General features: G+C 48.0%; 1 protein-coding gene across 1 annotated transcript in view; it reads right to left on the bottom strand.

Moving 5' to 3' along the window:
* The window catches only part of LOC149371788 (uncharacterized), a 28,366-nt gene extending 5,686 nt beyond the window's left edge, over positions 1-22,680 (bottom strand). The window contains exons 1-2 of the mRNA XM_089581148.1: positions 22,660-22,680; positions 492-756 (exon numbers count right to left, since the gene is read on the bottom strand). Of these exons, the coding sequence (XP_089437274.1) occupies positions 492-756; positions 22,660-22,680 (286 nt within the window). The remainder of the gene's footprint in view (positions 1-491; positions 757-22,659) is intronic.
* Positions 22,681-26,174: the final 3,494 nt, after the last annotated feature.

Below are 26,174 nucleotides of genomic sequence, written 5' to 3'. Positions count from 1 at the left end.
GTTAGAAGTTTAGAGCCCAGGGGGTTTGCTTCTGGGCCACACTGCTTTGCTCGTAATGCACGCTCAGCGTCCCAAATCTCCTGAAGGTAAGATTTTTCGTCCTGCTCCCTCCGATGTGTAGGACTTCCATGAGTGCTATAGGAGCGTTACAATAGTGCTTTGAAGCAAACCCCCTGGGCTCTAAACTTTTGACAAAGGCTGTATGTCGACAAGTAGTGTCTTCATGCTAAGTATATGTGTCCTGTGGCTCAGCATGAGAAAAGGCATCAACGTGAGATAAAAGGCCTGCAAATAAAAAGCACGCCGTGAGTCAGCGCTCAAATTTTCGTCCTCAACTGAACGCGTCTAGAGCTCCGCGGGCTGCCTCGTTAAACCACTGCCTCCCGCGTTCCGCACTCGCGGTCGAGTCATTCGCATGGCACCGGTCTCCACGGACCCCCGCGCTCGGTACTTCCTCCTGCGGCGCCGGCGCCAGCGCTTCTTCAACGAACCCTGGTTCTGGCCGTATGTCTGGAAACCCGCCGGTGCCGTCACGGCCACAGGAGGCGGCGGCGGCGGCCGCCGCTCTTCGACAGGCTCCAGTTGTGTCGTGTGGATGGGCAGGTGCACCACGAACGCCTTGGCCATCTTGTGGTCAGCGGGAACCGCGCCAGGAGCCAGCACCTGCCACGATGAAGGCCCCGGATAGCCGTCGCAGCCGGTGCTCAGCAACGCCAGCCACAGGAACGCTCCCAGCGCCGCGCCGGCGCACTGCTGCTGGGTCGAAGAGTGCGACCGCAAAATGTCGTCAAGGCACGCACGGACTGCTCAGAGATCTATCCACACTTATCGATGACAGGCTTCTCTTGGAAATTTATAGACTAAACTAGAGTTACTGTATATGCTACCAAAGGTATATACAGTAACTCTAGACTGAACAAACAGAGAGCGCCTCATGGCGCGAACACCGGGCGTCCCCAGTTACTGAGTGATGTTAATAATCGCATGGCCCAGTTTTTCGTTCCGGAAACTTAAATATTGGTGTCGGAAATAAAGTGTCAAGGAAGATGTCGACCGCCTTGGCAAACAGCCGGCTAAAATTTTTGCACCAAGGTATCATTTACGCATATTCTTTTACCGCCCTTAAAGAAGCTCTGAAAGGGGGCTCTAATAAATAGTTGCGGTATGCCTGGGATGTTAAAGGACTCCGCTTCACGAATATCCTCCAGCAAGTTTTTTTTTTTTTTGTTAATGCGCTTTGTAGAAGCTGAGTTGTATGCAGTCAAAATTTGAATTTCAGCGTCTTCGCGCCTTTCCCTCTCCTCTTTTTGCGCTCCTCCGCCGACCCCACCGCCGCGGGCGGACCTTCCTGACCCGCCGGAGCTATTACTGGCCGCGGTCTTGGTAGCTGCCTGACGTCTGAAAGAATCTTCTCAGAACTGGTATATACGCCGTGCGGCAGAAGAGGGTGCGACCATGAACAAGTAGCGGAAAAGGCTCGCCAACTTTCGCACGTGACTGGGGTTTCTCTGCTGAGTGCAGCAGTATATCATTTGCCTCACGTGTTCATGATAACACAATGCAGGGATTGAGCGAGTTGATGTGCTCTCATCGGAAAGTGTTTCAGAGCCCCTTAAAAGCAAGCTAGCAAAAAAAAAAACTGTAGGAGACACTTAAGCTCCGCCTTACGGGTATGACGCTGGGTTAATGGCCATATGATTGGCCATTCTCCATTTTACGTTCAGAGATACCTGAGAGTCCACATACCCCTGCGCCAGCAGTGGTGCAGCGGTTAAGCGATGCGCTGCTGTACTGCGATGGCAGGTGCTGCTGCCGGTGGGGCTTGTCTAGACATAGGTTGATCATACAACATTTTGGGCGAGTTGGTTACCTACATTCATTATTACAGCGCAAAGACGGCACAGAACAAGAAGGGGACACAGCGCTGTTGTGTCCCCTTCTTGTTCTGTGCCGTCTTTGCGCTGTAATAATGAATATAGGTTGATCTTCCTGAGCAACCTCTGCGAACAATAATTAATTCAACTACCACCTGCCACGATGACCCGTCTCAGGGTCACGTCACCTAGGTTGCTTCCCCGGGGATTTTTCACTCACAACGCCGACGACGACGTCAGATTGTCTGCAAAACGGGAGCCTCAATGCTGTCGCATTAATGCAAAGCGTACCACGTGACAGCGGTGGACCATAGATGTGTCCCAGAGAACAAAGCCTGCTTTTTTCGGCAGCGCTTCCCCTACGGGGCTTTCCGTGTCCACTGGGCGAAAGGTACGCGTCAGTGGCTGCCACATGGCGGCTCTTGTATTTCGCGGGCTTTTTATTAAGGCCGGTAAACGAAACTTCGCGAATGGTACCTCGGTGCAAGCATTCAGTCAGCTGTTTTTCAAGACGATCTATAGTTTCTGAATCAACACTTTATTTCTGAAGCGAATATTTATATTTGGGTCGCTAGATTTCTGAATTAATTAGGTTAGAAGAACGAAAAGTACAGCGGATTAGGCCACGCGACCCTCAACAGCACTCAGCTGGTTTCACACAGGTAGGACATGCCGTCTTTTAAGGCGAAAGCTTTACTTGCCCCATTGAGCGAAAACCCGTCTGCAGCGGCGTTTATATGAACCCGACAGCGGCGAGTCGAGTCAGGGGATCGAGTTGAGCAGGGTCAACCCAACTCAACGACTGCGACATGAACTCGGTTTTAGCGAGTCGAGACCGCTTCAACTGCAGCGACACCAAGCGTCAAACAGCGCAAGCGGCAGAGGGCAGTGGCAGCCTTCAAGATGGCGGCATGTCACCGCTCTCCGCTGTCTCGGAGGCGCGAAAGCGCAGACGAAAAACAGGTTCGCATTTATCCTCTCCCCTCGCGCTAACCAGACTCTTCGACTCCGTGCTTTTAGAAAGGCGGGTCAAGCGAGTTAACCTACTCGACCCGACAGCATTTACATGAACCCGACAACTGGTTTTTTACCCAACAAGCAAACTCGACTCGACTCTGTCGAGTTCATGTAAACGGGCTTTGTGTTTGTGTGTTGTGAGTGTGTGCGTGCGTGCGTGTGTGCGTGCGCGCGCGTGTGCGTGCGCGCGCGCGCGCGCGTGTGTGTGTGTGTGTGTGTGTGTGTGTGTGTGTGTGTGTGTGTGTGTGTGTGTGTGTGTGTGTGTGTGTGTGTGTGTGTGTGTGTGTGCGCGCGCGCGCTAACACTCATGGTTCCCATAAAAGATGACGTCCTCATGCAGCCTGGCGTATGACGGTTGAATTAATGGTAGCTCGAGGTTGCTCGGGAAGAGCAACCTGGATTACACTGATTCCAGCGGTGGCAGCACCTGCCATCGCAGTGCTGTGGCGCACCGCATAACCGCTGCACCACTGCTCCAGGAGTTGTAGGAGGACTCCTAGCGCTGCTTTTTATTTATGTTAATGATCTGCCGGCTGCTATTTCCGAGAATGTGTCTGTGAGGCTGTTTTCAGATTACTGCATTGTGTTAAGGACCAAGAATGAAAAGAATGATTGCTACATCTTACAAAATTCTCTTTTAGCCGTTCCTAAATGGCGCGTTAAAGGTGCACTAGAGATGAATCTGAACTCGTCTTTTTACCGCGGGAACTCGATCTACACGTTCCGAGCATTCTTAGAAACTTCGAATTATTGTCCTTGGCGGCCGATTTCCCTAATTTAAATCGGATTAAACGCCCCGGCTCCCGCCTTTTTTTTTTTTAACTCGCCGCAGACGGTTGGAGGAGTCAACTAACGCGTGGAGTGCCTTTCAGGCAGTCGCGTGGCGGCTTAACTTTCGCTTTTTATGCAAGAAGTTTCAGCTTACTTGGAGCCTTCGCCTGAGGTAGCACAGATTGAAGAATGCCGAGGAACAAATGTCAGAAATATTGGTTGCCCATATTAAATCGTTTGCTAAGAGGACGCCTAAATATTTTTTATGAATAGCCTCCATAATGAAATGACTTAGCAGGCGGTATGAGAAGGAACTCAAATGTTTTTTTCTTTTACGCGATATTCTCAAAAGGACAGATTTATATATAGGTTCAGTTGCATATCCCATTTAAAGGTGCACTAAAGATGAATTTGCACTCTTTTTACCGCGGGAACTTGATCTAAACGTTCCGAGCATACTTAGAAACTTTGAATTATTGTCATGTGCAGCCAATTTCCATAATTTAAATCGGATTAAGCGTCCTGGCTCCCGCCTTCTTTTGAACTGGTCCGGCGCGGCTTGCCGCTCTGCCATCGGCGGAGTGATACGTCGTGATCGGCGAAAGCAAAGAGTCCACGCGTATTTTTATTTACGTGGGCCTAATTTGCAGCTATGTAGTCTATGACTGGATATATTTATTCACGGGAACCTAAAAGCAAAATAAAAGCGAAAGTGAAAGTAGAGCCGCCACGCGACTGCCTGCAAGGCACTCCACGCATTTGTTGACTCCTACCTTCAGCGGAGAGTTAAAAAAAAAGGCGGGAGCAGGGACATTTAATCCAATTTAAATTTGGGAAATCGGCCGCGCAGGGCAATAATTCGAAGTTTCTGAGAATGCTCGGAAGGTGTAGATCGAATTCCCGCGGTAAAAAGACGATTTAAGATTCCTCTTTAGTGCACCTTTAACGCGCCATTTATGAACGGGTAAAATAGAATTTTGTAAGATGTAGCAATCATTCTTTTCATTTTTGTTCCTTAACACAATGCAGTAATCTGAAAACAGCCTCACAGAGACATTCTCGGAAAAAGCAGCCGGCAGATCATTAACATAAATAGAAAAAGCAGCGGCCCTAATACGCTTCCTTGGGGTACACCTGAGTTAACTGGGAGTTCCTTATATTTAAAGCCATTAATGTCTACGAAACTCGGAAATGCTTTACGAAAGTCTAAAATGAGCACATCAATCCGCCCTAATTTATCGAGTACAACTGCAAATTCACTAACTGGCTTAATTAACTGCGTCACAATGAACATGCCCTTTCGAAGCCCATGTTGCACAGGCGTTGTAATGTTATTATCAGCCAGAAAGGAGTTGAGATAACCAGAAACTATGTGTTCAAGTTACCTGCAACAAGACGAAGTGATAGAAATCGGTCGATAATTGGAAATAGTTAACTTGCACCCCTTTTTATGAATAGGCCTCCTTCAGGCGGAGCGCGGGCCGAGGTACGGCAGCGACTGCCTTCACTAAGTTAGCACGCAGATCAGAAGGGGTCTGGCGACGCCGCGGCGACGGCTGCGCAGAACCATGCAGAAGTAGTATATCCGGCTGCGTGGCATCGGGTTAATCCCGCCGTAGAGCGCGGCTACTGCGTGAGCTAGAAGGCTTACATCTTCTCACACGTAAGCAGACTTAAGTGTCTCTGCCGACTTTTTTTATCCACTTGATTACTTTTAGCTAGGATAGTATAGAGAGAGGTTTACTGTAGGAAAGCGCGGATTCTAGACTGAATAGAAATCGTTTACTGGACGTCATCTTTTTGTCGGTTAAGTTTTGTTTCCATCGTAACGACCGTAACTTTTCACCTTCTACACGTGCTAAGGAATTATCACTCCAGCCATTAAAGTGCAGGCGTTTGTGTGACCGCATCGTCATGTTGCACAGGATCGTCAATCAACTGTCATCCGTTGCAGCCCCTATCACATTAATAGCCCAACCCTCGCACAGAACACGGCGCATTGACCCCCTGAACATTCTGCCTTTTCGTGCTTTTTTAGACTGTTTCAAGTTTTCTTTTTTTCCCATGTCAACTGAAATCTGGAACAACCTTCATGGTTCCTGGCGTAGTTTGCTCCCTGAAGAGTTTTCCAGTGCATTGCCTTTTCATATTACTACACAATACCCGAATCAAGATTCACGAATCAAGATTCAAGATTCACAAGAATCAAGATTCACCTCCCTCCCCTTCCTGACACACATCCCCTCTCACACCACTTTCCTCCCCCCCCCCCTCCCCCCCCGGGGCCTTCCTCCTCGGAGCGAAGGCCCTATTTAATCCCTGCCAATGATGAACGCTTTGCCCAGACGAAGACAAGTCCCCTTGTCGAAACGTTGGCTCAAGCAACCTGAGGTTTTCCCCTCCCTTGTTCATTTTGTGATCGCAAAGGACCATCTACCACACCCTCTCTCTACCATATATAATACCCTGTTCTTCTTTGTATTTGTAACCACTCCTGCAATGTCTCTCACCAGAGACAGCAGTATCTGTAAGTAAATAAATAAATAAATCATCATCATCACCCGTTCTTTTATTTCGCACATTTCAATAAGCCTAATAGCAGGCTAGCATATATCGAAGCCATAAAAAAAGTTAGCGAAGCATGGCGATGGAGTTTAGGGGTGTGGTTCTGTCTTGCCAGAAGGAGGCCGCGCGAAGAAACCACTGTGGAGACATGAGGACCAGTACCCGAGTGCACAACCAATGCGGTACTGCATAACGCTGCTTAGCGCGGCTCCGTAGACGACATGCGCTTGCCTGAAGCAAGAGCTCTTTAGTTTTTTTTTTCTCATGCGGGGCTCCCTGCGGCGTTCTAAGGGGCTCTGTAGATGCGTCTGGCATGTACAGCCTTTTTCAGGAACGCACAGCCGTGTAGCGGGGCTCTCAACACACTCAGAAACCCTTAGGCTTGGAAGAGCGAGGACGGTTGCTCTTTTCACCTTCGAGAGATTTGCAACACTCATGATACAAGACGTTCCCTACTGCGTGGCCTAGAAGCAAACCCGGTAGGCTGTACGTTGTTGACAAAGACTGCATCTATAGCCCTGTTCGGCGACGGCAGTTTTCGCTATCAGTGGTCATGCAAACTTCTTGCAGTCTCGGCAGTTTATTATTTATTATACGCATCTCTTTCATCCGGAATTTAAACCTATCTGCATCCACCTCCTCTCTTCCTCCCCCCAAGAAAAAAAAAAAGAATTGTCTTAGTAAAAGTTTAACGCATGTGAATTTTGGCGGGTTTTATAGCTGTGTCACGCTTTCTGCATTGGATACTGGCTGATTGTATAGGGACGCCTGTGCTCACTGAGGGCAAAAGGGGGCAGGGCCTGTGAATTACTGCAACTGATTACCCCTAATGACGGAGAACACCGGTCCATGGACGCTCAACCACGAGGGAGGCTAAAAAAAAGTCACGCTTATGCTTCGACAGAAGCCGCCGCTCCCACTCCCCGCTAGGCGGGGAAGAAGTTTTCTTTCCGCGCTCAGTGCTGCCACCGGCGAGTTGAGCGTCGTGACCGCTGAGGAGGTCCAGCCGTCCGATCGTCCCATTGTGGCCGCGAGCCGACGGGGGCGAAGGTCAGCGCCGCCCGCTGCGACCTCAAAATTGGCTTCCATATATAGACACTCTCCTCCACAACATCGTCGACGTTGATTGGGTCGACGTATTGTTGGAGGACCTCCTGGGGTGGCTACTGCGCGCCGCCCACCGAAAAATGAAAAAAAAAAAAAACAAAAGTGCGGGGAGAAGCAGCGGACCTGGAAAACGCGGTGGCGACCCCTGGGGCAGCAAGCCGTATTTGGTTGCCCTGATGCGATGCGCACCAACCCGACGCGTTCGTGCGAATGAGGCACGCTAAACTGAGTTGCGGATCAATGGAGACGCACCCGCTGCTGCGCCTCTGAGTCGTTTCGGATGCGTGCGTGTCAACTTCCAATTTGCATGCGTTTCAAGCGGCGGTACGATACGAATCGACCGAATCACGAATATAATAGCGAGCACATCGCGCGTGAAGAAAACGAAGCGAAAATAACTTTTATTACTCAAATGCATTTCAGTGCTGATGCAGTTGTGCTGCCCTTTTCTCTTTTTTAATAGAGGGATCGAAATAGACATGCTTTTTATTGGAATCTGCGTGGGGAAAAGGTCTGCGCGGTCTGGCTCAAATCGCGCTGGTCAAGATAAAAATAGGGTAGGGTGAGGTCCCGTGATGAGAATGCAGTGCTTCTTTCTGCTCAAGCAAGGCTGACAAAAGGGTGCCTACAGATGAGCTTGGTCTTTGTATGACATATTATTCTTTATTATGTGGAATCACTGCAAAATAAAACTTAGATTTCATACATATCGCTCACACGAACCCAGCACGACAAACCTTGCTCAGCTCTACACACTTAGTACCAATCTACTTTCAGCCTCCCCACAAAGTCTTTTATACGCAATGTCTCTTTGATAACGGTCTATTTCGCACTTCAACAACCATCATCAATCTATATATGGCGCCGTAGATAGGTCGACTTTCCACCTGATGTCAAGTCCGGCGGATATTGTCCCACAATCCTCTTAAACCCATCGACAACCCATGCAAGTCTCCTCCTCCCTGTTTGTGTCCAACCTGCGCATCGCCTCGATTCCGCGAAACATGTCCTTGACCATACGTAATGGTTGTCGGACGACAAACACATACAACCATCGTCTTCCACTGGACACAGCAACGGTGGCCTGCGCTGATGATTTTCACACGACAGCCAATGGACCCGCAGCAGCGATCTTCTGCCACCCCTCATCACTCGATACCCTCACGTCCTCTAGGGGCCAGCTCTCGGAACCCTTTGATATCCTCCGGCTAGAAATCCTAGTCATTATACACGCTATCCATTCATTTCTTTTCCTCCCGCCTTTCTCGACCTATGTAGTCTACAGTCTACATGGACTGTCATGACACCCTCAGAGCGGTCCACCGTGGAACCATTTCATTACACCTCCGCGCGGTCCTAGATGATATAATTGTGCAATGGCAACCGCGCCGTGAAACCCATTGATGGATTCCTCTCCACATGGGAATCGCTCTTAATGAGCTCGTAGATCAGCTCACCAGCGAAATCAGTGATTCCATAGTCAAGCCAACCGATGGTAGACGAAGGAGTGGTCATCAATATGGTAATCAAGCTACATTACACACTTATGTGATTAGAGCTAGCTAATTTTAACCCGCCGCTTCCGTCCCTCCCAATCCAATAAGCTCGCGTATACCACAGGATACAAATCAAATTACAATTTACCCTCGCTAGGTTAGCCCGACTGCCCGAGGTGCCCTTACCTCTATGCCGACTTGGAACACTGTCCCTTCTCAGGGCTCGTCGCTCTCCTCCCTCCATTATGACAGCTACCCTTTCCCTATTTGGGTCACCGGGCTGGCGGACCCCTACGAGGACCTACAGTGAGCCATGGCCCGGCTTAATATCGACATCTTGGATGTTGAAATCGAGACATGCCAATAAATGTGTTTCCCTCTTCCTCCTAATTCCTTCACAAACTCGATCCTCGTTTCGGGCGTTCGAACAAAGAGCCACGAGCTGGAACACCTGATCATTTTCGCGGCTCCTATTCTTCACTATGGCAACCCCCGATAATGTGGCGGCGCTAAACGTGAGGCTTCTCTCTTTCTTGTAGCAGAGCAGACATTTGGGCTAGTTGGTATGAAATCATGGTGGAATAACAGCGCGAGCTTAGAGAACACAGAACAAGAGGGGAGACACAGAAGCGCTTGTAGTGTCTCCCCTCTTGTCCTGTGTTCTCTAAGTTCGCGCTGTTGTTCCACCATGAATTGTCTCTTTCTTTTCTTACTCCCTCCATCCCTCTTGGTCGAGGAGTCCACGGAGAGTGACACAGTTACTGCTCCTCTCCTTTCCTGCCGGCCAAATTTTCATTTTCTAAATTTGTCGCATCGGTGCTTTCGCATTTCTTATGACTCTGTGATTCTCGACTGGATGCTAGACACCTGCGATGACCGTTCGCGAGCTCGCTTTAAACACACGGGCCTACAACCACAGCGAAGAGCGTTCTGTTTCTCGCATGCCCCGTAGGCTGCTGTGCTCGTTTCCCAGCAGGACAGAAACGGATCGACTACGCGTATGTTGCGTTCCGGCGCAATATAGCCGAGGAGGACAGCTCCGAGAGGTGACGGCAGGCATGAACTTTCTCCCGAAGGCAGGCTCCCTCCGTGGGAGAGGTCGCGGGGAGGTCCGCTGCCGGCGGAGTGTGTCCAAATGACAGTGGCGTGCTTCGTGCGTGCCTACGAACGTGGGCGCGTCGTGAGAAGGGAGCGGACGCCGACCGGCAACCGGACCTCGGGGGTCAGCTTCCTGCATGTTCGCAACGTGAATAGAGCGCGCGCAGACACGCGCCGTGGGCAAGGTGCACCTATTTATAAACCGCGGCACCGGGCACACAACACGCCGCGCGCGCATCAGGCTGCGCTTGATGCTGTTCTTTATACTGCAGCGCTATCTCGAAAGAAATAAGAGTGCCACGCTCGTTCCTTGAGAGACAAAAAAGTAGGGGATGCGTCTCGTCACTTTCGCACGGCCCTGCACTCGAACAGAGAAAGAGGCAGTGAGAGACGGCTGTCGAGATGAGAGGAAAAGGAAAAGAGAAGAGCCTGACACCTGTCGTCTTCCTTCCTGTGCTCGACTCTCCTGGAGGAGAGATGGTATATATGTTGCAGCTGAACGTCGTGCAGGAAACTGTAAACTGCGGGCTCTGTGCGAGAAAGAAATGCATCTTTCGTCTAGGCTTTTGCAAGAGGAAACGACTGCGCTGAGAACTTTAATGCAGAAGCCCTGTCATAACATCGCATGCGGGAGTCTGCCTTCGCGTGCTTTGCGGGAAGTGGCGAGCAGGAAATAAAATACCTTTGAACGCTTTTTCCGACTGTCTATAGGAAGAGATCCTTTTTTATGCTTTGTTTTCGAGTGCTAGCTCTTATTAGCTCGTTCCTCAGTTATGCGCCGTCGTCGTCATCGGTGTCCGCAGCGCCATCTGTTCCGGTTGGCAGGTGGCTAAGTGAATACCCATCTCCACTCTTAGGAAAGAGTGAGATTGGGTGGAAGGGGATGGTTGGCCCAGCTAGGCCCAGTGGCTTAGGCGTGCGCCTCGGGAGGTGTTCGATTCAAAACCCACCATCGGACTAGGACGGGCACAAGAGACGCTCGGCCCGGCGCCCGGTTTGCAAACCCCGCTGCACCCTTTCGGAGGCAAACTAAGTTTTGAACACTTCAGCCAGGAAAAGGTGTTTGGCATTACTGTGTTCGCACGGCGGTTCAAGTTCAAGATCATACGCTCTAACTAGCGAATGTAAACAGACGAACAGGTTAACTGTCACTGCTGTAAGCTTTCTTTCGAAAGAAGCTCACTTCAGGGCATCACTGCAGCCCTAGGCAGGTGATGCGATAGCGTAATGGGTTAATTCACATATATGTGGGAGCTCATTCTCTATTTTACATTCACAGATCCCTGGGAGTTCTCATGCCCCTCCTCGCGCAGTGGTGCAGCGGTTTAGTGAAACGCCACTGCCCTGCGATGGCAGGTGCTTCCAGCGGTGTGCCTTGTGTAGCCCCGGTTGCTCTTCCCGAGCGACCAGTCATTTAACTGCCACCTGCCACGATGGGCAGGTTGTGATGACGCCGCTATGTCACGTGACCTGGGTGGCCCACCTGCCTTCTAGGTTGCTCCCTGGGGACCACCTGCCAGAGCCATGTGATTTTCCGCTCACAACGCCGACACCGACAACGTCGACACCGAATTTTGTGGGGAACGTGGACTGTAACGGTATCGCTTTAAAACAGAACATGTCTGTAAAAAATTATCTGCTGTAGCACACCGCACATAAAGCTCAAACATTCGCGTTACACACCGGTAACCAAACTATTATTTTTAGTGCGCTAGCACTCAAGCCCACATTCGTATAAAAACTGCAGAGAATGTTTACTACATTCGAATCGGAGCGATAGCACGATTTTTGCTGCGTAGAAGATGAGCAGGCAGTGCGGCGGGACGGAGCAGATGGAAGTCAATGAAGACGACGCTCTCCAAAGCACAGTTCAAAATTCACGTTTGGCTCCGATATTTTCTCGTAATCTTATGAAAATTTCCTTATGTATACCACTATACCTTGGCCAATCCCCCCACGTGGGTATGTGCCATTATAAAGAGGTGAAGAAGAAGAAGAAGACAGCGCGAGAGTGTGGAGCAGTTTAACACGAGGCGTTTTGCGGCCCTTAAAGGAGATCTGTTCACGCAGCCGCGAGTTCGACTCACACTCATGGATATTGATTCAATTTCTTTTTCTCTTTTTCGTGGTTTGACCTCTAACCCAGCTGAAGGTCAAATTACAGGGTCCGCGATTGAAGCCCGAGGTCCCGCAGTGAAGCTTTCGCTTCAAAAGTCGTTTTTCCTTCTGTCAACCTGCCCAGGTGTCTATATATTGTCACGTAGTGGTGACTGCACTCTGGCGAGCAGGAAGAGAGCGAAAATGGCTTCCGAACGAAACTCTTTATTTGGGCTGACTTGCGCCCCCAAATGACTCGGCGGCGGCGTCGCAACAAGCGTGCCCGGCGGTAGTCGAAGAGAATGCCCGTCGCTCTCGGCCGTGGTCAATTTAAAGCTGGAAATTTGGAGAAACGGCCTATAAAATAACTGCAACAGTCTGGAACAACGTAGAATCACTTCATCCTAGCTGTGACCATTCGAGATAAATCGGTAGCGTCTGGCATCACAAATAAAACGATAAAGCCGCGTACCGGTGGCGTTAAACAGAAACATTACAACACTTCGCGGCATATATATATATATATATATATATATATATATATATATATATATATATATATATATATATATATATATGCGCCCACATTCGGACGCCTAGCAGCCTTTATCCATCTTCATCGTTTTCTACCGCTGCATTCCCCACTTCTCTCTCTCTCTCTCTCTCTCTCTCTCTATATATATATATATATATATATATATATATATATATAATATATATATATATATATATATATATATACAATACTAGCGACCGCTTCGCTTGAACTAACCCGTGTTGTTTTAGAACACTATGTATCTTCAGGGAATATGTTACGTAATACCGCAAACCAACTGTGCTCTCATGATAAATTAAGCTCTTCTGAAGCGTGTGCGTTGAAAGAGTACAAAAGCAAAAAGCGAGATGAACTTTGCGCCATTAAAACAAAAAAGCTGTTACGAGACAACGTAGGCTATTTTTCCAACGTAGTTACTAATGATCGTGAATTTCTTCATAATTCAACTGACAAAGAATGCCCATCTTCTTTCCCGGCGGCACTAGTGGTTAAAAAAGAACGCAGTCCTCCCGATTTTTCGAATATAATTAATATCTCAGATCATGAATTAAGCTTCGAAGAAAGTAAAGTGCTGTCCCGGGGCCTTAGCTTTTGTCCTGCCACAGGTGGTTTTGGCGAGTTTCAGTTGATGAAAGATTTGGATAATTTTGCACGGAACCTTCGCCTTCGGGAATTTTTTCATAATAAGCCTAATTCAAACGCATCGTGCAATACGTTGCCATCTTACAAACACTGGGTTCCTCCAACACAGCGGGACAAGTGTCTAGAGTTGTACATTAGTGCTGTACAAAAAGATGTCCTACAACTGTATAAGAAACAGATCCCTTTTCATCGGAACCTTTCAGTTCGCGAGACAAAAGCAATGGAGCAGTTAGCGTCCCGAAGCGATATCATAATTAAGCCGGCTGACAAGGGTGGTGCTGTGGTGATATTGAACAAAAGCGATTATGTGGCAGAGGCACACAGGCAGCTAACAGACGAATCTTTCTATCGGCCTGTGGAGTATGACCCCACAGATCAGTTCAAAGATATTCTTAAAAACACTTTGCTAGACCTTTATAAGGACAACCAAATTACAGAAAGCGCTTTTCGCTCAATCGTCCCCCTCAGCCCGGTAGCCGGTAGATTCTACTTGTTACCTAAAATTCATAAAGCAAATATTCCAGGTAGGCCCATTGTTTCCGGTGTCGGCTGTGTTACGGAAAATCTGTCTCGCTACGTCGACACACTCATTAATAATATTCCGCCCACATTTCCGTCTTACATAAAAGACACTACGCACTTCCTTTCTGACGTCATCGATCTTACTATTCCTCCAGAATCATTGCTTGTCACGCTCGACGTCACATCGCTGTACACGAACATTCCCCACGAAGATGGTATCCGGGCCGCAGTGACTGCCTATAATGAAGCTTGCACAGAAAAGACAGTCGATAGTTGTACTTTGGCCACCTTACTGAAACTTATTTTGCAGTTAAATAATTTTGAATTTGAAGGCAAACATTACGTCCAGACGAGTGGTACTTCAATGGGTACGCGTATAGGCCCAAATTATGCAAACATTTTTATGGGGATGCTTGAAAACAAATTTTTGGAAAGCCGGTCTTTAATACCATTTTGCTATAGGCGTTACATCGATGATATTTTTTTCATTTGGCCCCATGGCGAAGCCGAACTCCTATCATTTATTGCCGATTTCAACAGCGTTCATCCTTCGATATCATTTTCTCATACGTATTCTAGATCTACGATAAATTTTCTTGACGTCACAGTCTCACTTCACGAAGACCGCTTAACTACGACAGTGTACCGTAAACCTACTGACCGCCAACAGTATCTGCACTTTGACAGTAGCCATGTCAAGCATGTTAAAACCAGCATCCCCTACAGTCAAGTGGTCCGCTTCAAACGCATCTGCTCGGAACAATCTGAGTTTGAAAGCAACTGCGCTACACTCCGTAACTCACTGATTAAGCAGAATTACCCACCACAACTGATAGATGACGCCATAAAGCGTGCTGATACACTACTCCGAACGAGTCTACTTGCCAAAGATAAGCCAACAGTTCAGCACTTTCATACCAAACTTGTCTTGACCCATTCTGCATCTGCTCCAAAAATTTCGACAATCCTAAATAAGCACCATAACATTCTTATGCAAAGTGATCGCCTTAAGAACATATTTTTAGAACCACCCAAAGTAGTTTACAGAAGGTCAAAAAACCTACGCGATATACTAACATCATCAAAGACCAATTCCCCTGAACCCGTAGGCTGCCATCCATGTAACAAGAGTCGCTGTAAAGTATGTCTGCACATGACCACATCTCATAGCGTCAATAGCACCGGTTCACTCTTTCGTTTAAGCATTCGCGGTGATTTCAACTGCGATACTGCAAATGTCATCTACCTGCTGCAGTGTACCGTATGTAATCTGCAATATATAGGTCAGACTGAAACCCCCTTTAGATTACACTTCAACAACCACAGAGCACACGTTCAAGCCCTACCAAACTTACCGCTATCAAAGCATGTCCAACTCACCGGCCACTCATTTGATCACATTTCTGCGACCATTCTGGAATCGGGATTTAGTACTAATCATGACCGGGAAATTAGGGAGTCTTACCTTATATATAAGTTCAATACAGTGTCTTCGGGTTTAAATGAAAGCACAGGAAAAATGAGTTCCATACCGTCTTAATGCTCAAATATTTCGTTTTTAGGTCAGTGTACTGTGTTTGTCATCCGTTTCTTTTCTGGGTTTAGTAATAGATATTCTTTCTACTGATTATGCTGTTCATCGCCACCATGTGTTTCGTTGATCACGTGTAACTTGTTGCTTCTTCATTCTTGCTGTTCAAGATGGTGACTTTTAATCTTAGGACTGATTATAAGCAAAGTACATAATGATGTTCTTGATATGTAGCTAACACAGAAGATACACTAAATTTCGCACAAAGTAGCTGTTGTGCATTGTGATTCATTTATCGTCTTGTGATCCAAAGTGTGACTCATTTTCGTTTTCTAGCCATGTGCCTGATGCTTTTTATCAATTTTTTTTATGGTTCATTATCCTGTGCGTTGTTCATACGTACATATATTGTACCATCCCTTTCAGATCAGACATTCTGACGAAGGCCGTTCCACGGTCGAAACGTCAATAAAGTGTTTCAAGTGTTTCAAACGTTGGTCTACGTTCTTACTATATATATATATATATATATATATTGTCAAGCGGTAGTGAAGACAAGTAGGAAGTGGGGAATGCAGCGGTAGAAGACGATGAAGATAGATAAAGGCTAGGCGTTCGAATGTGGGCGCATATATATATATATATATATATATATATATATATATATATATATATATATATATATATATATATATATATATATATATATATATATATATATATATATATATATATATATATGAGAGAAGCCAACAGCCACAGAAACCAAGTGACACGAGGGATTTTTAATTAATTAACTTATTTTGTGCTGTTCGATTAAGAATATTACTGAATATGTTACATATATATGCAACACACAGAATAAATTTGATAGAACCTGCTCGATGCATTTTACCCCAAGAACTCGTAAGTATATATGCGCAAAAACACAGCACAGAAGTTTAATTTTTACCTGCGTGTTTGTTCTATTTGCGCTAAAATATGTCCTGCAGTAAATAATATATAGGTCAGCAGTAAGTTCATGTGCAAAATCGCTTTCCGAAGCGACCCTCAGCGGGCTCCTCTGCTGACAGATGTCGCTTCTTTCCCATGTTGCTTGTCTTCGAAGGCTTCTCGCACTCAGTATGCCTTGATTGATTATCAAGCCCGGGAAGCAGGAGTCGCAAAACGTAATTCAAAGCACGTCGAACTTCCTAAACGAAGAGCGAGTTGGTTATGCACGGAAAAAGGCGCTATGAGGGACCAACTCGCCCTAACCGTCACGATTCTGCTCACATTTCTGATGCATCTGTCTCTTTTTGTATTTGCTATTCGATCCATGTTCCGTCATCGCTCTGGTCAGCCACGCCGCCTGCTAGGCGCGGTCTGTGTCGCACTGCATTCATTGGGGTATTCTGCCCCCTGCGACTAAGGCACTGTTCGCTGCTTTCTACCCGTCGTCACGCCAGCTGTAATACAGGACGTAATACGTCCGCCGCTTATGGACGAGGGTGGCGCTGGTGAACATACTCAAGGTTAGGTCACACGTAAGCATAAATACTCCCAAAAGAAAAAGGTTGTACAGTCGTCGCTCAGTTCAGTTCAGTTCAGTTGGTAGAGCACCCGACACGTAATTCTGAGGTCGTGGGTTCCGTATACCTACCGGCATCATGCGGTTTTGTTTTTTCTTCTGCTTTTCTAATCAATATCTTCAAGCGATGAAATATTAACTGATAACCTCCATTGATGAACACCACAAATAAAAATTGATAGGGGCTTAACGTAGTTAAACCGAGTAGACCTGCGAAAGCAGCTGTTCATTCTTCAATTGGAGGGGGCACCTCCGGAGGCCTTAGGGGTGTGGCATGATATCTTTAATGGGTTAATGCCCATGTATGCTGAATTGGTCATCCTCTACTTAAGATTCATAGATAGCGGCGAGTCTTCATATACCACTACCAGCGCAGTGGCGATGAAGTTACGCGATGCGCCACTGCACTGGCAGGTGGCTGTTTCTGTCCCAGCCACCCGTCGAGATTTTGCGACCCATGTTGCCCTTCCCGAGCAACCTCTCGCGCAGATGGCACGACGTTCGTCCGAGCTTACCCGAGTTACTACCCGAGCTTACCCGAGTAACTCCTGTAAGCTCGGGTAGTAACTCGGGTTGCTAGGCAACGGCACAAGATCGTTTGGTAGCCGCACCGCCACGAGCATACGCGACGAGCCGAGCTGGGTTCTAGTAGTGTTGCTTTCGCAACAAGATAAATAAAAATACGATGCTCCTTGGTTTGGTTTCTGTGGCTGTTGGCCTCTTTAATACACACCAAAGGTGGTCCCAATTTAAACTCAGATGTGTACGTTGCTTTGCGTAACTCCTCAACATGGCAAAATAGGCTTACGAAAGCTATTATCCTATGCTAATATGTATATCCATGGAGTAGAGGAACCGAAACAGACCGTCGACTTTCAGTCGCTCATGCATGTTGCTTGTCTCGACATGTTTTTCCCCTTTCTTGTTCCAGCACGGTATAGAAGCGAGCTCGTAGACAGTGTGTTGTTTTTATTTGTATGCTTGTTTTTCTGAGCTGGGGCTGTTTTGTTTACTTTCGCAGCAGCCGAGCGTATTCGTTAAAAGCTACAAGTGGGCGGAGTGTGACACGGGGTCAATGGGTTACTTTCTTTCGTCACGGATTCCTTCTTCCTGGTTTGCTCCAACGTCCATCTCGCTGTTCTGTCTCCTTTTTTCTGTTTTCATCCGGAGAAACGCAATAAGGATGCTGCCCGTCGCGCGTGTAGCTACGAGTTTGTCTTGCCGCGTTCGACAGCTCGCGGAAGGATGGGGGGAGCTTCATTATGAATCGACAGCTGGCCCCTAAGTGAGTCTCGACGTTCAGCCCTGGCGGCGAAAGTAGGGAGAAAAGATTGGAGTTGCACAAAACGGCGCGCTACGGGGGACCGGAGGGAGCGGGAGGGGGGGGGGGGGGGGGGGGGGCGCGCTTTGGTAGCGAAGGCATCGGACGTCGTGCCGCCTTGCGTTTGGAAGGCTACATTTAGGCCCGGCTGCCGACTTGACGGCTTCTTCTTGTGCAAACAGCGACGCCTGCCCGCTCGCTATCGGACATCTTGACATTTTCTATGTTTTTGACGCGCACGTCAAACTGCGAAATTGATGATCACGAACACGCTGCTCCTCGCGGGAGCTATGATGGCGGCGCGCTGCTACGCCGCCACTTTTCTGCACCCAAAGACGTCGGGAACTTTGTTATTGTTATTAATTTAACGCATTTATTTATTTCCCGCTCCACGAGCGCTAGATCCAGTGAAAGTGGGACGGACGGCGCGCAGTATTTGTCTTCTTCATCGTTTACTTGTTATTGAAGCGGCGTCATGTCGTAGCTTTCTGTACTGAGAAGCTCGCTGTATGTACATTATCCCGAGTTACTCTCGACGTCAGCCGCCATGAACGCCATTGGCGTGTGCGAGTGGGAATGCGGACTTGTTGAGCGGACGCATGTGATCGTCTTTGCAGGGTGCTAGTGGAACTACTGGGAGCTGAAGGAAAAGAACTGATCGTGCTCAGACATATATCAGAGCCCACAGTATAATGGAGAGCATATTGCAACCGCGCAAAACGACGAGGGACGAAGAGAGTAAACCACAGGACAAGACGCGGAACTTCAACTAAGGTTTACTACAAGGAAAACCACATTTATACAAGATTCATCACACCTGATAAAAAGCAGACACCATCACATTATACAGGCACGTGGGCGCGCGTGGCACAAGCTAGCATCTGGATAGTTGAATTATTTCTTGGATAACGATACTGAAGTGGAGTTTATGAAACGGTCATTTTCTTTTTTTATGCATTAGGCATAAAAAACCTACTGCATAAAAAAAGAAAATGACCGTTGCATAAGCTCCACTTCAGTATCGTAATCCAGTATCGTTATCCGTGAAATGAGTGGCAAACCAAACGTGCTTGTTTCATTTTGCACAGGAGAAACTCACCTACACTCTTGATGTCATAGTACATAACTTCATTGTGGAGGACATCTTAGTGTGCATGAGAACCTGATGTAGTCATCTCTGAGGCTGACAAATTGGGCGATTAACGAAAGGACTTCAAGACAGACTGAGGACAGCGTAGCGAGCTAACGAAAGGAAACGACAGGGGTAGCGTCGAGAGTGAACTCCAGCTGAAGCTGTGACAGCGGAAATCGTAGCGAGTTAGTCATGTACTAGCTTAAGGGCATATAATGCGAAGGCGAGATAACCGATGGTCCCCTATAGGGTAACAGACTGGGTTCCAAGATAAATAAGGGGTAGGTCAGTTGGAGGCCAGAGGAAGAGGCCTTTGACCTGCAGTGGGTGCAATTTAGACTGCTGCTGCTGATAATGATGAGCGGTGATCAAGAGCAGGAAACGGGCGAGATTGGAATATGTAATGCAGGAGAGGGAGGAGGGGGGGGGGGGTGGACGAGTAACCAAGTGTGTGGTAAGGACAAAGGAACAGATAAGAAAGACGTTGCAGGTGGCTGCGGTGTGTTAGGAGGGGAGATGCAATTAGGTTTGAGACAGGGTAGTCACAATTGACAGGGATAACTGGAGACGAATGGGAGAGGCCTTTGTCCTCCAGTGGACGCCAACAGGCTGATGATGACGGCCAGGGTTGTAATGATGATACAGAAGAAGTGACTGATGGAAATCAGAATTTAGAGAATCGGGAGTAACAAATGAGAATTTCTTACTTCCCCCGTGCGAGTTAAGGGAATTTGCTGGAATAACGGGGCAGTGGCTGGCGCAAAGCAGAAATAATTTGGGTCCTCGGGAGACGACTACATCCTGCTTGAAAGCACGAACATGACCCGCCGCGGTGGCTCAGTGGTTACGGCGCTCGGCTGCTGACCCGACAGACGCGGGTTCGATCCCGGCCGCGGCGGCTGAATTTCGATGAAGGCGAAATTCTAGAGGCCCGTGTGCTGTGCGATGACAGTGCACGTTAAAGAACCCCAGGTGGTCGAAATTTCCGGAGCCCTTCACTACGGCGTCCCTCATAGTCTGAGTTGCTTCGGGACGTTAACCCCAGTAAACCAAACCAAACCAAACCGAAAGCACGAACTGATGGGCGAGTTGGTTACGCATGGTAAAACTGAAACAGCGCAAGGTCCAGGTGATTCTTGTGTAAGTGCTCCATCAGTATCTTTATCAAAAAAAAAAAAAAGAATTTCGCTTCCTGAATTGCACATCTTAGCTTGGGTTGTTTTGCAGGGATCCGGGCGCATGAATGCGCTTTTTGCGGTGTTTTCTATTTTGTGGCCGAAATGTATTTATACGCACAGCGTGCCAAATAAATGTCAGTTGTTAGTTCAGTGCTGTGTTGTCCGTTTCCTCCTTTCCTCTGCTCTGTTCTTAGGCCTTCTGCCCTGCGCTGTTTCAATTGTACCATATATTCTGCTGGGTATTCATTTGTTGTCGTTCATGGTAACGATAATGACAGTTTCATTTCATTTTCCTTGCTTTGAAATATATGAACAAAAACAAACAAACAAATAGGTGAAAATTTCACCTGGGCCTTAGCTGCTAGTTCGGACCCATGGAATACGTGCACAAAGTAAACTACCGAAGCGCGATTAACGAATAACTGTAAAAAAAGCATGTACACTTATACCTACAATACAAAACGAGTCACGCAAAGAAAATAGCAATAAAATCGTATCGACACCCCCTAATATGCGTCCAATTTCTACAACCAGCAGAAAACTAACAGAGCACTTTCTTCACTAAGTTGAATGTTTTAAAGAGTATAAGAACAGTGACAAGAGTAACATAACTTATTGCTATATTGAAATATATTGAACCAAGTAGCCTATTAATTTTAAGCATAACAATAAATAGGAAGAAGAAACTGACACACACATTTTTTCGTGATATATCTGAGCAACAGCTCAAATACTGCAGCAGCGGTGACTTGCATATCGCGGATGTATTTTTTTTACTTTGGTTGTGATGAGCGGACATCGAAGCGATATGCAGGAAGGCCAATGCGGCCGACAGACTGCGTCAGAGTGAGAGATTGGTTGTGCAAAGTAAATAGCAAAAAAAAAAAAATCTTGCTTATACCGGTGCAAGGTAATAGTTGTTTCGGCAAGTTAAAGCTAGTCTGTAGCGTAAATGAAATTTTATTACTATAATGGCTTCCTTGGTGGAAATTACCTGTAATCCCTGGAGAATTACCACGGTATTTGCGTTTTTTAAAAGGTACAATCTACTTTCGTGAACTGGTGCGCTCACAACTGGCGGAGCAAATACTTGAACTATAATCTAGTTGGGAGAATGCTCACAGTGCCACATTTTTTTTTTTAAATAGGAAGCTAGTGCCCTATGAAAGTAATGAGTAACTCAAAATACTCCGTTGCAGTATTGATTATATCCAACAGCACACTGAGTAGGTTATGGTGCTCGGCTGCTGACCCGAAAGACGCGGGTTCGATTCCGGCCGCGGCGGTTGAATTTCTTTGGAGGAGAAATTCTAGAGGCCCGTGTACTGTGCGATGTCAGTGCACGTTAAAGAACCCCAGGTGGTCGAAATTTCCGGAGCCCTCCACTACGGCGTCTCTCATAGCCTTAGTCGCTTTGGGACGTTAAACCCCATAAACCAAACCAAACAATGAGTAGGTCTGTTACTGTAGTCTGCGGTCGCATTGCGTCAGAACAAGCATTACTTCTTTACATACATTTTTTATTCTATCACTGTCTGATTATGCAGTCGGCGTTCTTTACTCCAGTCCTGTCTTGCCAGACGTTCTTGATTTCTACTTTTCCTCGCGCGTATCTAATTCTTTCTTTTTCTTTTTGCAAAGTTTAAGAGGTGTTAGGATACCAAATCACCAAAACTTCCTTAACTAATCTTGTGAAAAGATGGCGTGACGGCTGGAACAGCCATGACTGGAACCAGCCGGAGCAAGACACGCGCACACAGGAGTGCATTGTCCACTGTGGTGCTCGCGATTCTCGCCTTTCTTGGGCTTGCAGTCGGTTTCGTTCGTTCCGCTCACTCAGAAATGCCTAGAATGCGCATCAGCTTGCGGATCTGTTTCTTTCTGGGGCGTAGCTGACATTGCCTTTGCAATTGCGCAATGTGAAAAATTTAGGACAAGGCTGCGCAAACCCTAAGGGAATAACCGTCTTGCAGTCCCTTTTTTGCACTGTTTTCTTTATTTTTTAGCTAAGTCTTGTGTACACGCAATTGTCATTCCGACCTTAAACACACTGCGTATCCCATGTTACTTCGGTGCAAAAATATTCCTCGATATTCCAGTTCTCAAAAAAAAAAAAAAAACTAAGTGGGCAAAAGAAAAAGAGTTTGGAAGGACGGATCACTTTCGCAGTCTGCACACTCACGTGTTCGCCGCCTCTAGCCATCTCTCCCTGCGTGCCCGCGTGTAAGATCCCTCGGGCGGTCGCACTCTCCGTCCGCACCACCGAACTCCCTCAGCTGCCTGCTCCGTCAGAGCACTTTCACGGCCGCACCACGCTCTTATAGGAGGCGCGATTCGGGTCAGCCCGCGTCGTCCTCAGCGGTAGCCCGCCGCCTCTCCCCCTCGACGAGGAAGTGGCTGGCGAGGGAAGGCTGTGTTGGTGGGCGGTGCGGGCGGGCGAGAGGAGGAGGAGGCCAGTGGTGGTGGAGGTCAACGAGGCGACCGCGGGTCAAGACCTGCCGGCGAAAGTCGCTCGCAGCGGCCGCGAGTCCCAGCCGCGAACCTCTAATCTGGCATCCCATGCCTCGTATAATGCACGTGTGCAAGTGGCGTTGTCCGTGTTTCGGTATACGCGTTCACGCAGCCCGCATACGCGGGAGGTGCGTGATTGCATATTTTGTGCACACGGAACAGGACCCGTGACCTTTCCCCGAGCGGCGACCAGCATCGGTCGACGCTCGTCTGCGCTTCCCGCCAGAGGAAGCATAGGGGTGACCAGGAGGGAGGGGCCACTGATACGGGCGTTTTGCCTGGATGAGGTGGAGTCGGCGGGCATCGGGGTTGTCGATGCAAATGGAGTCGAAGACAGCTTGCCAGAAATGGCCTTGCGGAGCTCTGCCCGGGAGAAGGCACGCGGTCATCGGTAGTTTGAGTGAACTGTTTAAGAGATTTGAATGCAGGTGGGGCAAAGGGTAGGAAATTTGTACACGTGTTTGCTTTGGCGATGACAGCCATGCCATTGCGCTGACGCAAGGTCGCTGTATTGCCAGAGTTTGTTAGATTATGCTTCACGATCTTTTAGATTCATATTTTAACCTGTTGTGGTGGCGGTGGCTATGGCAAGACACAGGCCGGATTAACTTAGCCAGAATGTCGAGAATTTTCATAGCAGACTATTAATTCACCCCCTAACACTGCCTGAGAAGGCCAGTGCCAGCTAAAAAAACCACAAAAGTACTATCGCGACCGCGCGCCTCTCAGTTCGTGGACCTTTCTGGCAAAAAAATCCGAATGACGATTCCTAGTGGCACCGTCCACATCGTCAGGTTCCGCAGAATGTCTCCAGCTCATCACGGAAGCATGGACACACTAAGGAATGAAACTTTGGGAATCATTCCACAAGGGCGCAAACTCAAGCATATAAGTGTGTCGTTGTAACTTATCTTAAAGGACGAGAGTATATAGTTATATCTTTACTACACACTGACCTCAACGCAGAGCCCTGTGAATATATATTGACAAAACCACCTGTACCTTTTCCTTTACTTCATACTGAAAGGCGAATTCTTGCGATATATAAAAAAAAAAAACATTTCAACGGTGACATTGATCCTGCTACAGGGTGATTAGGAAATCGGCAGTTTACAAAGGCAGCTGTTAAGCGCACGTTCTTGGATTTCGCGTCGTCGTCGTCGTAGTAGTATAGTAGCAGTAGTAGTAGTAGGAATAGCAGTAGTAGTAGAAATAGTAGCAGTGGTGTGTCGTAGCATGTCTCAGTCGTCGGCGTAGCCGGTGGGAGCGTTGCTATAGGGACCACTTGGAGGGCGGTTACCGTGGAAGCAGAAGGGTATGGCGAGACCTTAGGAAGGCGTAACTGGGGAGTGGTTACCACAGGAACGTTTCAGAACGTGGTTACCGCGGAAGGGAGAAGATGTGGCGTGAGCGGAGTAATCGCCGACCGGAGGTTGGTTAGAAGGAGAAGGTTATGGCGAGAGCATAGGAAAGCTTGACCGGAGGCAGGTTACCGTGGAAGAAGGACGGTATAGCAAGAGCGTAAGGCGCAACCAGTGGGTAGTTGCCACGGGGACCACACGTAGGGTAGTTACCCTGGAAGGAGGAGGAGATGGAGGAGGGTTACCGCGGAAGATATATGATATGGCGAGAGCTCAGGAGCACGTAACCGGGGGGTTGTTACCACAGGAACCATCCGAAAGGATATAGAAGGAGGAGTGACAGTATGGCCAGAACGGCGGAATGAAGCACGGTCCATCTGCGGCAGCTGCTGCGAAACGCGCCGCCCGAGGAGAGGGTCATCGGTGGCACTGCGCGCTTAGAGGAGCGGATATAGAGGAAATGTAGTCGAAAAACTGGCATGTGTAGAGGATTGAAAACAGCGCTTTAGAGCCGTAAAGATATGAAGTCGCTATTTCATCCTCCTCCTGATCATATCGTAAAACATAAATGCCTTATCCTGAAATGATTTCGATGGGCATATTCTAGTGCAACATATCTATAGAGGTGGTCCTTGTGGCTATTCGAGTCCATTTTGAAGGCTCTGCGTGGCCCTATAATTTAAAAATTGCTGCTTCCAACAGCTCGCAACCGATTACGGCTACACCTCACCGTCGCACCCCCCCCCCCCCCCCCCCCACCGACGACGTCAGTGGGCAGTCTCGGCTAGATTAAAAAAAAAAAAAATCTAAATTATAGGGTCCACGCAGTGCTTTCAAATTCTACTCGAATACCCGCAAAGACCACCTCTACATATCTGCTGCACTAAATATGCCCGTCGAAATCATTTCAGGGTCCCTTTAACAGCTGTCACTGAATTTCGCGTTACAAAGCGGTAACCGTCCTATCAATTTTTTTATTCGGTTGAAGCCTTTCTTCGAGATAATGATAAGCGGTAAAGAACTTTGGCTTGTGGCAGCCTCTGCAAGCGTGGTTCAGCTCTCACTGTGACGATGAAGCTGGAAGAACTTGCGCACACACGACTCATTGACTGGCATCCGCCTTTTGCAGTTTCGTATCACTCACCGCTAAATTTTGGATCGTATCCGACATATATATTAAGATGACTGGCACCGATTGCCTAAGCTGAAGAGGGCAACGTCTGGCTTTGCGCCATTATTTCTTTCTTGCTGAAGTGCTTCCGGTAGACAGCGAGAAGAAAAACCTGCCATATACATCGCAACTATCGTTGTAAAACCATGTTCCTTTCATTTCCCAGCCTTCCATTCTCAGTCGCTGCGATAACCTTACATGTGCCAAACTGTCTGCTTACTATATGCGGCCGACGCACTTCCTTAATGCGTCGAAATGGCATCCATAGGCATCTCCATCGGTGACCGCTGGGACACCTATGCTTCCTAATGCTATATACGCGCAGTCAGAGAATAACCTGCGGCGGAGTTCTCCGGCATGGCTGATGTCGTTGCACACGCTGGACCACGCGCTTTGTTTTTCCGCAACGCGGACACACCATCACACTGGTGCTTTTCCGACCCTGCGCGCTGCGAAGGAGAACGGCTTCTCGATCCGGCCTCACGGTGACGGTATAAAGGGTAAGACGCTCGCCGTCAAGGACCAAAACAGAGCACCGCTGCAAGAAATCAAAGGAAGAAGGGATCTCGGAACGGCTCTGCCCGGGCCACCGATGATGCAGCAGAGGTTGAGACGCCCGACGAGCAGTAATAATATAACGCCGCGAGAAGAGGG

Source organism: Amblyomma mixtum, chromosome 1, assembly GCF_055824585.1.
Source record: "Amblyomma mixtum isolate Tamu chromosome 1, ASM5582458v1, whole genome shotgun sequence".
NCBI classification, from domain to species: Eukaryota; Metazoa; Arthropoda; class Arachnida; order Ixodida; family Ixodidae; genus Amblyomma; species Amblyomma mixtum.
The sequence above is the reverse complement of the archived record's forward strand: the minus strand, read 5'-3'. Positions and strand labels throughout refer to the sequence as shown.